The sequence below is a fragment of the Bidens hawaiensis genome, unplaced genomic scaffold (assembly GCF_021521415.1).
Source record: "Bidens hawaiensis isolate Kalapana, Puna unplaced genomic scaffold, B.hawaiensis_p1.1 tig00056023_1, whole genome shotgun sequence".
In the NCBI taxonomy this organism is placed as follows: domain Eukaryota; kingdom Viridiplantae; phylum Streptophyta; class Magnoliopsida; order Asterales; family Asteraceae; genus Bidens; species Bidens hawaiensis.
The window spans coordinates 50,051-64,522 of NW_027506356.1; the positions used below are offsets into that span (position 1 = coordinate 50,051).

General features: G+C 36.0%; 1 protein-coding gene, 1 non-coding gene and 2 pseudogenes across 3 annotated transcripts; 1 reads left to right on the top strand and 3 right to left on the bottom strand.

Moving 5' to 3' along the window:
- Positions 1-2,955: 2,955 nt before the first annotated feature.
- LOC143617618 (putative serine/threonine-protein kinase WNK4) lies at positions 2,956-7,489 on the bottom strand. Its single transcript, XM_077090121.1, has 8 exons — positions 7,126-7,489; positions 5,865-5,902; positions 5,551-5,778; positions 5,109-5,329; positions 4,369-4,526; positions 4,006-4,282; positions 3,387-3,568; positions 2,956-3,300 (listed from the first exon to the last, which is right to left on the bottom strand). The coding sequence occupies exons 1-8, from the start codon at positions 7,201-7,203 to the stop codon at positions 3,055-3,057; spliced, it is 1,428 nt and encodes a 475-aa protein (XP_076946236.1). The 5' UTR covers positions 7,204-7,489; the 3' UTR covers positions 2,956-3,054.
- Positions 7,490-7,933: 444 nt separating this feature from the next.
- On the bottom strand, positions 7,934-8,006 carry TRNAF-GAA (transfer RNA phenylalanine (anticodon GAA)). The gene has a single exon. It is a non-coding gene; the product is annotated as a tRNA-Phe (tRNA).
- A 1,204-nt stretch (positions 8,007-9,210) lies between these two features.
- LOC143617616 (pyridoxine/pyridoxamine 5'-phosphate oxidase 2-like) lies at positions 9,211-11,845 on the top strand (annotated as a pseudogene). Its single transcript, XR_013150858.1, has 7 exons — positions 9,211-9,303; positions 9,371-9,420; positions 10,455-10,512; positions 10,585-10,617; positions 11,149-11,244; positions 11,328-11,498; positions 11,596-11,845. The product of XR_013150858.1 is annotated as a pyridoxine/pyridoxamine 5'-phosphate oxidase 2-like (transcript).
- A 48-nt stretch (positions 11,846-11,893) lies between these two features.
- On the bottom strand, positions 11,894-14,472 carry LOC143617615 (laccase-6-like; annotated as a pseudogene).

Below are 14,472 nucleotides of genomic sequence, written 5' to 3' on the forward strand. Positions count from 1 at the left end.
ATTTCGAAATTCAAAATTCAAAAATATTCAAAAGTAAGCGGGAAAATACCCCTTACCTTGGCAAACAAGTAACCGTAAGACGGATGCGGGTACAGTGTAAAGGCAAAACCCTTCACATACCTAGCACCCGCAGGGAATTGAAGCCAGAATTCCTCAGCAACCAAGTAACCGTAAGACGGATGCGGGTACAGTGTCAAGGCAAAACCCTTCACATACTTAGCACCCGCAGGGAATGGACGCCAGGAATACCTTGAAAGTAAAGTAACCATAAGACGAGCGCGGGTACAGTCTTAAGACAACCCTTCACATACCTAGCACTCCGCTGGGAATTGAAACCAAGAAGGATCTTCTGGGCAATGCTTGCGGAAACGGAAATAACATCCCCGCATAGCGGGAACGTCGAGAACTACGTTGTTTGAAGCTCCAGGATGGAATTGGTGGTTTTAACATAATTGATCACTATGTTCAAAACTACCAAAACCTCATGGAGAATCCACACAAGTGGGACTCAACGCTCCGGACTTGCGAGGAGGTTACAGACCTACCCGCTTCATAACCAAAGATCAAGCAGAAAAGTCGGGAATTTCTGCGTGACATCAGGAAAACCGCGGAATGAATCACCACGGAAAACCGAAAATCGAAACCCTTTTCAAAACCCCTTGCTAAGTCCAAAAGTTCACCTCATTTATTAATAATTCATGAGAAGAACATTGGACTGGGGGGACTTGAAGAGGTAGGTCCCAGCAGAGCCCAGTTGGACCCGCAAGACTCACCTTGAACAGGGACGTCTGCGCAATGACCAACTGCTCCAGCAGGACCCACCATGCTCAAAGAACCTTACGCGCAGTACGCCAGCTGTACCCGCAGGGAAAGCCTCCCAATGGTGAAGTACACCGCCTGTTCCCGCAGCTGCGGATACAAGCCATCAGGGAAGGCTACCCGCACTAACAGCAAGGCTACACGCACAAGGCATTCGTTCAGTAGTCATATGAAGGAATGAGCAACGCGGGAACACTCCCGCCTAAATGAGCCAGTCCGTATGCTTCTGGAAGGTCTTTCGTACTATACCTACTAAGGTATGGGCGGAACAGACAGTTTGACCAGAGCAGCCCATGAACTAATCACAGGGTGACAGCTCACCGGCAACAATACGAGGAGGAGCACCCTCTAGTACTGTTTGTCACTATTAGCCGCTGCCTACTCACCAACCCTCACGATGGGACGTGCGCAGCCTACAGTTGGTGGAACAGTGCGTAGCCGGCAGTAAAAGAACAGTATACAGCCGACCTTATTACTGTTGGCCATAACCTATCCACCAACCAGCATGGCCTGTGCATAGTCCACTGTTGGTAGAACAGGAATACTATTCAGCCGGCTGTACCTGCTTGGAAACCTATCTTCGGCTATAAATACTCCAACACCTTGGAATGGTAAGGACATCATCTGATATCTCAATCTTATCTAGCAATCTCTTAATATACACCTATATTCAGAGCAATCTAGTCTGATTCTCACGCCGGAGGGTGGTCACAAGGAGGAACCCCCCCTTCTCAGTGACGAGCTTACGGTGTCTGTTTTGCAGGTTTCCAGAAGAACAACCTTCTCTGCTGAACCTCATCCCCGTGGGAAACATTACTTAACCCCCAGATTATCTATAATCTGTCCAGGGTTCACTTAGTGTTTCTTCAGTTACAGATTTGAATTATCGCAAGACACTTATTCAACATGCTTTTACACTCAGCCTTGTTTTGTTGGTGTCAAAGTAACAATCCAGTAACACAAAAGAGACTGTAACTTGATTACTTTATTAATGACGCGCAAGTCACAAGTCACAACCATGCTTATATTATGTAGCGCTACAAATCAAACGTAAATGACTACTGATCTAACTACTAAATGAAACAATTGAAAAATCAAAAGTTAAGGTAAGTGACAACAAGTAATAGAATTCATAATAATCGATCGACCTAAACTTGATTAACTTGTTTTTCCAAATCGACTCAGACTTGATGAGCTTATTGTGATTGTAGATTGTTGATCGAGTATTGATGGTATATGTAGAGAGAGTTTAGGTAAGAAGGAACAACGTACATGCCTCTCATTTGTAGAAGTACTTTCTATTTAAAGAAGGATGATGGGCTTAACACTATTACGCTAATGAGTCAGCCATAACCAAGATTGAACCACTTGGATTAGGCTTAACACGTTCTGTTTTGGTCCACTTTGAGGGTCATATATTAAAAACTCAACGGACTCAAACTGCTATACTGACAATTTATATTTAGAAATTTTCATCATAATATAGAATAATGAAAACCCGTAAGGTGTCATGTATTATTGATCAACTATATATAGAGGAGTACAATGAGATAAATACAAGAAAACATATTCAAATACAATCTCCTAATCATGGTAACACTATAATACTAAAACTCTAATAATATATTCTAGAATATTCTCTAATACATAATACTGGTAACACTATAATACTAAAACTCTAATAATATATTCTAGAATATTCTCTAATACATAATACTCTATGGGAAAAGATCCAATATAATAATACCTTAACGTATAATAGGTACGAGAATCCATTTTTTTTTCACGAAATCGATCCATGAAATCACATCCCAACATCTCGGAATCGTCAATACATATCCAATTAATCATTGGTTCACCGAAAAAACAGTTTTGGATGGTTAATCTATCAATTTTTCAGTTTTTTTTCACGAAAACCGTTTTTGAGCGTTTTAGATTTTTGGCTGAACATTTAGGGTTTGGTTGAGCGTTTTAGTACTTTTGCCTTTGTTTTTTTTGCCTTTGAGCATCTCGCGTACCTCTCGTACGTTAAGCCATTATTGTACAGTATCTCTACCCATACTCTATAAACCAAATAGATTTGTGATTTACATAATTTATATTTATAAAATAAGTCAATTATATAAATAAAAAAAAGGTGATGAACACATAATGTCACACAAACATACTCCATACAACTTGTGATTATATGAGAAATGAACAAATTTTCATTCAAAATTCTTCTTGTCTTGTGTATTATAATGTTATACATCTCTTTAGAGTAGCTTCAACTCCCATCTTCCTCTTCTTCACCATTCTCCACTCTTCACACTTTTGCGTGTACCCTCTCTCTGCTACTTCTAATTCTTCCCTCAGTTTTACCTTATCATCACTTTCACATAAAGAAAGAAATGTACCTTGTTTTGTAAACCCCTTCACTTTTGAAAACCTACTCACATCCCCAAAACTTTGTTCAATCATGCTTGTCACACGTGTCAACTCCTGTTTTAATTTAACCGAAAGATTATAGTTATATAACAGCAAAAAAAAGTTTTTTTAAAAGATACATAGGAAGTGTGCGTGCTTACTGGTATGTTTTTATTTAATGGTTGTCGGCTAGGTAAAATCCTTGCGATCGAGTTCTTGATCAAGTCAGCGATAAAAGGCACGTCATTGTTGGCTAACTCGAGTTGTTCAACCATCTCACGCGCGACTGATAATGCAGTGTCAGTTTCTAGATAAAACACGAACTGTATATTCTTCACGTGACCTACAACTAAATATATGGTTTACAATACGGATCAAAATGGGTCACATAACAAACATTAAATATCATATTGACCGATAAAATTAATAAAATAGCTTTGACTTTTTAAAAGTACCAATCAATCAGAGCACATCAAATGCCTCTTGACACAAGTGGATTTCAACCTAGTGCCGTGCAAATAAAACACTCTGGCATGGGAGATTTTATTTGAGGGTGTAGTCCGTCAGCGATTGGTGACACGTGTCCTCATGTGATTGATTGAAATGATTGGCAAAAAAATTGTCAAGCAACTAATTTTGTAATTTCAAAAATTCAAGTTTATTTTGTTAATATTTTTGCTGAAAATGGTTATTTTGATTTGTTTTCCCGGTTTTCCAAATGTGAAAACAAATATCTCGGGGTTAAATATGATTACAAAAACTATATTAGTAATGGATTACCAATCGGATCAGCAATTCGCATGGCCAAAGAAACCGAGTTATTGTTGTTTTTTACGCCTTTTAGCCTAAACTCATGTTCTTTATGCATCCTACAAACTTCTACAACCGGATGATTCGCCATTGCTAGTAGACCCCAGGTCGGGTTCTTGGGCTTGAGAAACGGATCTTCCAAAAGCTCCCTAGCAGACAATCTTTGGTTTGCTGGAACTAAACACTTTTCTATGAAGTCTTTAATTTCAGGATCACTCACTTTGTCAAGAGAAGCAGGTTTAATACCCTGTTAACAGTTAATTAACCAGTTAGTTTAAAATCTTCGTAATCTTGACTACATTAATGAACACTGAAAAATATTAGTTAACTTACTGATATAACTTTCTTGTATATTTGAGCTGCATTCTTGCACTCGATATATGGGTACTCAAAAGTCACCATCTCCAACATGCACATGCCGAAAGAATATATATCGGCTAGTTCGTTATAGTTCTCATCGTAGAGCTCTGGAGCCATGAATTCCGGGGTTCCTACGCGTTGAATACAAAGGAATAATGATTAGTGAAATGAAGAAATAAAGGTATTAGTAATGAAGGATACAATATTCTTTGTAGATAAAAAACTGTAAACCAGATCGTTTTATAACTGACGTATCGAATCAAAATAAAACGACGGTTTGATTTTATGTTTTTTTTATTAATAAATTGGTTATTCAGTTTGGTCTCAGTTTTACTATAAATCAAGTCCCAAAAAAAAAAAGAATCAAATTTTAAGTAATTTATATGAATTTAATAACTAATGTATCCTCAAAAATTTTAAATACGATTTAAATATCAATTAATCATTAATTAAATATTCATATCCAAATAATTATTTTAATCCATTATTTTATGTGAACCAAAAAATAAAAAATTTAGGATTATATGCAAAATCATTTTATCATTAATTAAAATGAAAATAGGCCTAAAGTTTCTTTCATATTCTTTAGATGAAATACTAATAAACAAATCTAAAATAAAATAAAATAAAATGAAATAAAATAAAATAAAAATAACAAATAATGAACTTTCAAGTATCCAAACACGTCAAAATTTCTTGTTCTTAATTCTTACCAATGAAAGTTTTAGCAGTGGACTGCTGCATCACAGTTGCTAATCCGAGGTCGCCGATTTTGATTTCACCTTGGTTTCCATTAACGAACAAGTTGTCGCATTTGATGTCGCGGTGAATAACGGGAGGGTTTTGACTGTGAAGGTAGTCTAGACCATTAAGAATCTGTCTTGCCCAGTTCTTGATGGCTTTCATATCTACACGCTTATGCTTCTTACAATATCTGCTTGACACAAATCCATGTTAACATTAATAATACATTATCTGTAAAAGAGTAAACTGTTATTTTCGTTCATGTGGTTTGGTCAGTTCTGCATTTTCTTCCATTTATTTTTTCTTATGGTTTCATTTTCTTGCGACCTCAGTCCAACAAGTGGCAAAACTGATAACACCATAGGGACGGAAATGACAGTTAAATAAAAACTTATATATAATCGGACTTACTGTTGTAGGTTTCCTGATGTGAAGAGCTCGGTAATCATGTTTAACGTCTTCTTTTTTATGTCGATCCAGTAATGACACAATTTGATGATGTTTTTGTGATTTAGTGATTTAAGAATATGAACTTCTGAATACAAGTTTTTGTAATCTTCTGGAGATTGCAAGACATTGTCAATCCTTACTTTGTTCCAGGCGACTTCGATTCCGTCAAGTTGGTCAAATGCCTTGTAACTAGATGAACATATTGAATATGGAATCATGATTTGAAGTTGAGATCAAAATAGTGTATGGAAATTATTAAAGTTATGAAAGCTTACACTTTCTTGAATGCGCCTTTGCCCAGAACTTCAGGGTACTGTAAACGTATCAAGAAAGACAATGAAATTTTATCAGGCGTGCATGAAACCGAAAAATAATAAATTGAAAAACCAAATCGAAACAAAAACAGTCATAAAATAAAAAATTTCTAATCATAGACAGGTCATGTACTCAAAAATCAAAAAAACATTGTAGTTAATTTTAGAATATTTATATCTATAATATATATAAACAAAAACATAAAAATCTTATGTGTCGCGATGTGTGGTCACTCCCCCTTTTTTTGGAGTCACCAGATTTCCTTTATTTTTAAATGGAGGCTTCTCTGCATTTGACCCGAATTCACGGGTATGGGTCTTACCAAACCCAGATATTCCTTAAACGGGTTATAACATCTCATTAAATTAAAAATTATTCACACCAAACTATTGATGTGAAAATCCTATAAAATAGGATATACTAAAAATTATTATATGATTTTTTTTAAACGATATTATTGATAATTAAGAAACAATTTTATAGTAAAAAAATAAGCGGGTCTTGGGTCTCACCAAACCCGGACAACTTTTAAGCCGGGTTATAACATCTTAGTTATTTGTGAAACATTTTTATCATCAAACTCTATGTATATTATAAATCTCTTTACAATAAATAAAATTAAACTCCAAAAAAGTATATAAATATTAAAAACGAATAATGTAAACCACCCCCGTAATACATGGGATAAAACTAGTTATATATAAATTTGAATAGTATATTGTTATATTTATATTTAAAAAAAGTATATAAAATATGATTTTAAGTAGAAGTAGAATATAATATCGATAATACGATTATTTAATTAGTTACTCGAAAATACATTTTTAAGAGAGAGTACTTTGTAAATACAACACCACTATTTTATGTATATAAAAAGGACTCAATTTTAAATATAGAAAATGCTATAATAATAAAAAGGACTCAATTTTAAATATATATTTTAAAAAAATATTTTCACAAAAACTAGATTCCAGATTGGTCCATCTACAATGCCGGTTCAACCCATGTCAACCGAATCGGTCAAGGGCTCGTTTCTAGTATAATAGATTGTTTCGGTCGGGTTTTAACAACGTTGGATAAAATACAACGAAACACATATTCCTTAAATATGTTTAAAATGAATTCAAACGCCAATATACAAGAATCAAATTCTAACAAATAATAATGAGATAAAGAACCAATAGATAACAATATTATTAAATAGCTAAAGGACATGCATACCCGTAAGAAACGGCCACTCGGGTCTATTTCAACATAATCGACCTCCGTGGTTGCATCAGCTCCATCTCCAGATTCCATTTTTCAAGAATGGGCGGAGATTGAATAATCAAACAAAAAGACAAAGCGAGCGAGTAGAGAAGTAGAGAAAGACGGAAGTAATTTCGAAAGATAATAACAAGATCTAATTATGATCACAAGAATCCAATATGAATCTTAATCTTAGAGAAGGCGGTCTCCAAAGCAATTACACATGAATCAGAAGCCGATCGCGTGAGGAATCTAGATCGGCATCCGAATCTAGTATCAAGGTTTCTTGATGATGAGAAAGAGAAGAAATGGTTGAAAATATAGGTTCTATTATATGTCATCACACCAATTTTCATTGAAGGGAGCTTTTTGAAACATTTATAGAATCAAAACTTATGCTAGTTACACTCGTTTCCTTGCTCGATCAAAATCTCCTTATTCAATTTTCTCTTCCTTTTTTTTATTAAAGAGAATCAAAACCCAAATGTTTTCCTGTCTTGAAAACACGAATTCGGGTTTCGATTATCGATGAGAAAAAGGAGATTATGAATGGAGACAAGGCAATGAGGGTGAAACTTGAGAAAATATGTAGCTCCAATATGAAACATTAGAGGTTGGATTGAAATATATAGGCATGAAAAAAATATGGGAAGCAAAAAACATGGATGTTGGAAATTGTGAGTTTGTGTAAAAAGAGGATTTAACTAACACCTGTTCGGTACAAGGTTGTTATCATTAGAATCTCAGAAAATAATTTGTGTTTAGAAAAAAAAATAAGTTATGCGGTGAACGTGGATCGAACACGTGACCTTCAGATCTTCAGTCTGACGCTCTCCCAACTGAGCTATCCCCGCAACTTAATACCATCATATATGAATGTATATTAAATGCAAAAAATAGCATCATTTTGAGAGAAATACGTAATGAAAACAATGTGGAAGTTTAAAAATGTCCAGAACATCTACATACTTAGAGATATGGTGATAATAAAGTTTGAAATCTAAAAATTGGTTCGGTTTTTATCGAATCAAAACCGAAGTTTTGGGAAAAATGTTATGTTTAGGTATTAAGGTTGTTGGTTTTCTTTACGCCCGAAACCTAATTTTCCTTAAAAGAAAAACTAGGCTTGGGCCTAAAACTCTTGACCTAATATTTTCCCTAATGTATAAATCTAATGACAAACGCTCAACAAGTTCAGCTCGGTATAGTTTGGTACGATTTTGAAGTTCGGTTCGGTTTTGAAGTGAGGCATGACAAAAACCAAACTGTGTTTTTAGATGTTCATAGAAAACATAACCGAACCATCATTTATTTCCGTTCAGTTTTATGGTTAATCAATATATGATTAGGAAAACCAACAACGACAAGCATACCCGGTAAAATCTCACTCATAAGCAAAGCAATTGTAAAACCATATCTCTATCCATAGAGATAGAGAAGTTGCTTTCAATAAGACTCTCACTCCAAATACCACATGCATGCTAAGCATAATACAAAAAAAACAATATAGTGTTGGTGTGCTAGTGTTGGTTTTCAAACTGTCAAAACCAAAAGCTACCACTAACATACACATAATGGTAGATGATAGTTGGAAGCAAAGTTCGCCTAAGGTGTACACTCTCCTAAAAGTACTTACCACTAATACTATGTCTCTACAAACCCCTGTTATGGACCAATAGGCGCGTGTGCAAGGTTCAGTTATTAGCCTAAACCGAAACCAAAGTAATCGATTAATCTATTTTTGTAACCAATCGGTTTCCGGTTAATCAATGCAGATTATTCAATTGTCGGAATTCAGTTTAGTTATCGATTAATTTCACATTTGGCTAAATTTTGCTTAGAAATACATGCATAAATCATGGAGATATACAACATAATATACATAAAAGATAGAAATATATGAATGGTTCAGTTCATTTAATTTCGGTTTACCGATTTTATTTCGATGGCTCGGTTATCGCTCACCCATGAAGTTTGGGTTAGACCCTTCTAACTAAACATTAAAGAACCAAACCATCGAACTCCAAATTGGCTAATTCACACTCACAGTGATCAGAAATGGGTTCAACAACAGCAGCTCCATGGAAACAACTTCTTCTTAACGCACTCCAGTCCAATTCCCACCTCAGACACTCTTCTTATTTTCAGCTCGTACGTATTTTAATTTTATAATTTTATACACACAAATCGCTCTAATTTCAGGGTTTTAATTTTACAGGCTACAATTGGACCCAGTGGCATGCCTGCTAATCGGACAGTTGTTTTCCGGTACGTTATACACACAATTAACCGCTGTATTGTGTCAATTTCATACTGAATTGTATGATGTTTTACACGGCCGGCTCAACGTCCGTCCTCGGAGGCCTAAAACTAACTAAAATATTGAGGCTTTTTTATTTTCTTTTCTTTATGCGTATAGCGCTAGAAAGTATACAAGAATTATAGAGTATGGATGATATGACGTGATAATGAATATGTAGCAATCATCCTTAGCTTGTGGCCTAGGTTGCACAGAAACGCGGCCCACCTGCCTTACCCCGTCCCGGAAACTCGTCGGGGACGGAAACGCCGACGGGGACGGCAGGAAACGTTTCTTGACCGTTTCCTAATATTTGGGGACGGTCGTTGACCGTTTCGAAAAGCCGGGGACGGTCAACAAACGATTCCTGGACGTATCCGATGAATTCCGGTGCCACATATGGTATTCCGGCGCCGGAAACTGATGGAAGAAGAAGAAGAAGAGGCGGCCAGATTATTTTAAAGTATTTTAGGTTAAGTAATAGGTTTAGGTTTTAACATTAAACCCTTGATCTTTCAATTATTTGCATCTACTCCCTAAACTTTGTTAAATAGTATTAAATTAGGTTGTACATTTTAACATTAACCCTTACTATCTAGACTAGTTTATATTTGGTTCTCAACTTGTAATTTTATACATAAAATGTTTAAATGACGTTATATATAAATAAAAATAATATATTTATTTATTTGTTATTAATAATTAATTACCTATGTAATATATATTTTTATTTTTTTTATAATTTTTTTGCCGTACCCGTTTCTTGATTTTTTGAGTTTTGCCGTTTCCCGTTCCCGTACCCGTGCCCGTTTCCCGTTCCCGTACCAGTTCCCGTGCAACATAGCTTGTGGCTCATCATTGAGTTAATAATTCTAAAGAACTCTACTTTCAAAATATCATAATACATAACTCTTATTTAAGATTGAGGCCCTATAAATCTGGAGGCCTAAAGCCATTGCCCATTTAGCTTACCCGCGAGACGGCCTGATGTTTTATTTTGCAGGGGATTTCAGGATGCAACTAATTAAATTCAGATTAATACTGACACCAGAACTCACAAGGTTGGTTTTTTTTGTTTAATAATATTAATCATATTTGATATTGTGTCTTGAATTTGGAATGTTTTACTGCAGATTGAGGATCTTAACCATTGGCCATTTGCTGAAGTATGTATTGTTTGAAACTATTAAAAACATAATATATTATAAATTGTTTTTTTTTGGGGGGTGTAATCTAGGGGTGTGCATGGGTTGGTTTGGTTTGATTGGGTTTGCCATTGGGCTTGAAAATTTTGTGAATATAATGAATTCGGGCCTAAATTTTTTTATTAGTTAATTATTTTATTGTTAATATTTTGGCAAAAATACTCGGGTTAAACTATATATGAAACTGTTATAAATTACTTAAGTTTAAAATAGAAAATAATAAAAATCTATAAGTTTGGTTCGGCTTCAGTTTTAGTTAAATGCAAAGCCGAACAGAAAATTTGGTTTTTACGAAAAGTCGAAAACATAAAACCACATCTTTTGGTTCGGTTCAGTTTTAGTTAAATGCAAAGCCGAACAGAAAATTTGGTTTTTACGAAAAGTCGAAAACATAAAACTACATCTTCGGTTTTTGTTTTGGTCGGTTATTCTGTTTGGTTATTTTCGGTTTCGAGCACACGCCTAGACTGTAATCTTTTGGTTATGATTCAGATTTGTTGGTATTTCACGGATTCGTGGGAACAATTTCGGATAAATGGTCCTGTTGATGTCATTGATGGATCAAACCCTGATTCCATGAAACTTAAGGTATCCCCAAATTCATATTTATTTTACTTGAATGTATTCCAAATAGACACAAAATTCTGTTAATATTATTACTTTGTATGTAGCAAAGAGAGAAGGCTTGGTTTGCTAGTTCACCGAAGTCCCGGCTCCAGTACTTGGGACCAAACCCGGGACTTCCATCTTTAGGGGACCAGTCAGACCAGGGTCCAAGCTCATTGGACCCTGCAGCTGGTCCCGTTTCAGCCTTTTGCTTGTTGGTTCTTGATCCCCATCAGGTCCGACTGTCTTAAGTTTCTTTTGTTAAGCGATATTTGTGCTTGGATCCACTTTTTTTCTTATTATTTTTCTTTTTGTAATTTCTGTAATTCACAGGTTGATTACTTGAATTTGAAGAGTAGCGAGAGAATAAGCTTCTCGAGGAAGATTGTTAACGAAGACGTTTCTTGGAATTCAGAGAAAGTCAACCCTTGACCGTTTCACGGTTAGCTAATCCGCTATCTACTATATAAAAACATCGATTAAGTTAATTCGTCAACAATTTATTTATTTCACTGAAACATGTGTTTTCAGATTCTACACACACTGGTTCTAAGAAAATGACATCACACATTCACACTTAAATCTTAATTCTCAATGCACACTTGTTAAAAGAATCATCTACTTAAATGTCATAATTAACAACGCGGCATGTCTGGTGGCGGGTGAGGAAGTGTTTCCATCGGCCCGTTCCCGTTCTTCACTATAAACACAACCGCCAATCCCCAATCAAAATGCTGCTCCAGATGACAATGCATAAACCAAACCCCTAAAACATTACAAATTCGACATCAATATAATATATATAAGTATAGTTATATGTTTAGTGCTTATGGAGTATGAAGTAGTTAATATACCTGGATTATCAGCAACGAATCTGATTGCAGCCCACCGCCAACGGGCACGCCAATCGTGTTCATATAAGGCGGGTCCGCCAAGTTAAGCTTTGCGGTTTGCGGGTTGTAATTTCCGCTGCCATACCCAACCACATAGAAGCTATACCCGTGAAGATGAATCGTGTGGTTTTCGGTTGTCACGGTCCCAGTATCCTGCAATATGAGTTGAACCCGACTCCCATATTCGAGAACTTTGACCCTCGTTCCGTATGTGGACCCCGTGTTATTAGGAGGTGAATTAGGAGCGCCGTTAACAAAATCATAAAACTTAAGTGGGGACCCCGGGAAATCCTCGGTGAAATGACCGTTAACATGGTTATAATAAGCTTGTAGGATTGCGGTATTTGGTTTAACAAAACTATTATTATTCATGGAAGCCGCCATCACACCGCCATTAACAGCTTGACAATTCTGTTTAGGTGTTTTTGAACCGCACTTATTAATGTTAAGACCGATAGTAAAGAAAAGATGCGTGTCTATATCTTTCGGGACATTACCGGCTTTAAGGCTTCTTAACCCGTCCATAACGGTTTTAACCGCTAGATTATCATTAAACCTAGGTAATAAAGAAGCTGGTAAAGCCACACTATTTTGTACAGCACCTACATATTGAAAGTATGCAATTGATGTTATATTTTGAAATAAAGCATGTTGGGCCGACATGTACGGCCCCATGGCCATGGAATATCGTCCTATCTTTTGATCGGCCTTGACCAGGACGTTAAGGGTTTGACCGGGCCCGAGCATGACTCGGTCAGTGGTGAACGGTTTTGTGTACTCCCCGTCGGCTTCAACGATTGTTAATTTGTGATTAGCTATTGAAAAGAAGCTTTCCTTGTTTAAAAGCGCGCCAATTAGCCTTAACATGTAGGTTTTTCCGGGTACGACATCAATCTTGTACACATCTGAAAAATAAAATAAATAATCAAAGGGTATTTTGGTCATTTCACACCCATTTAACGGAAAAACATAACCCCATCCAAGGTGTTAACTGCTTGAGAAACCTCAGGGACCAAACATGTAATAATTACCTTTTTTAACGATCCGATAGAAAATAAATATTTACCGTTTGCGGAGCAGTTATATTTGGGGCCTGGATGACCGTTGATGGTATACGCGTCTGCTATCGGGGCACCTGTACCGCTTGCCTGAACAGTTTTTTCAAGGTGTACAAGATCTTGCTGCCAATACTCCCCTACAAGAATGAAATGAAATCTAATACTATTTTTCAAATGTATAATAATATTTGCATGAAATGGAAAGTCAACTGACCTAACATTACAATATGTTCTTTATAAGGGTGTTTAAAAGGGTACGACATCAATCTTGTACACATCTGAAAAATAAAATAAATAATCAAAGGGTATTTTGGTCATTTCACACCCATTTAACGGAAAAACATAACCCCATCCAAGGTGTTAACTGCTTGAGAAACATCAGGGACCAACCATGTAATAATTACCTTTTTTAACGATCCGATAGAAAATAAATATTTACCGTTTGCGGAGCAGTTATATTTGGGGCCTGGATGACCGTTGATGGTATACGCGTCTGCTATCGGGGCACCTGTACCGCTTGCCTGAACAGTTTTTTCAAGGTGTACAAGATCTTGCTGCCAATACTCCCCTACAAGAATGAAATGAAATCTAATACTATTTTTCAAATGTATAATAATATTTGCATGAAATCGAAAGTCAACTGACCTAACATTACAATATGTTCTTTATAAGGGTGTTTAAAAGGGTATGGCACTCCTGTTTTAGGGTAGATGATAAGGGCACCATAAACAGTAGCTCTAAGCCATGAAAAATGAGCATGCCATAAAAGTGTCCCCTTTTGTCTCGATAAAGTGAACTCGTACGCGAAACTTTGACCGGGTTGAATCGGGCACTGAGTAATGTAAGAAGGCCCGTCTGACCAACACGACAATATCTGTCTTAACACAGTGCCTAATAATATTTATAACACACATTTCCTTAGAAAAAAATTAAGTGAAATAAAAACACAAAAAAAAAAATGGTTTTGTATATTTGTACCAATGAATTGTGACATTGTAGGGTGACTCGTTGGTGAGTTTAACAATGACTCGGTCATCTTCTTGGGCGTAAATGACCGGCCCGGGGTATTTCTGGTTAATGGTTACAATGTTGGTGGTGTTACAAAGCTTGTTGACTTTAAGCATTTGGATCTTAAAGTCATAGAACCTTGTTGAAGACATGACATGAAGCATGTTATGAGCACAAAGATATAATAAGCTTACTAGAACATATTTGAATGCATTGATCATTTTACTTGCACTTTGGTCTTTTGGGGTGTT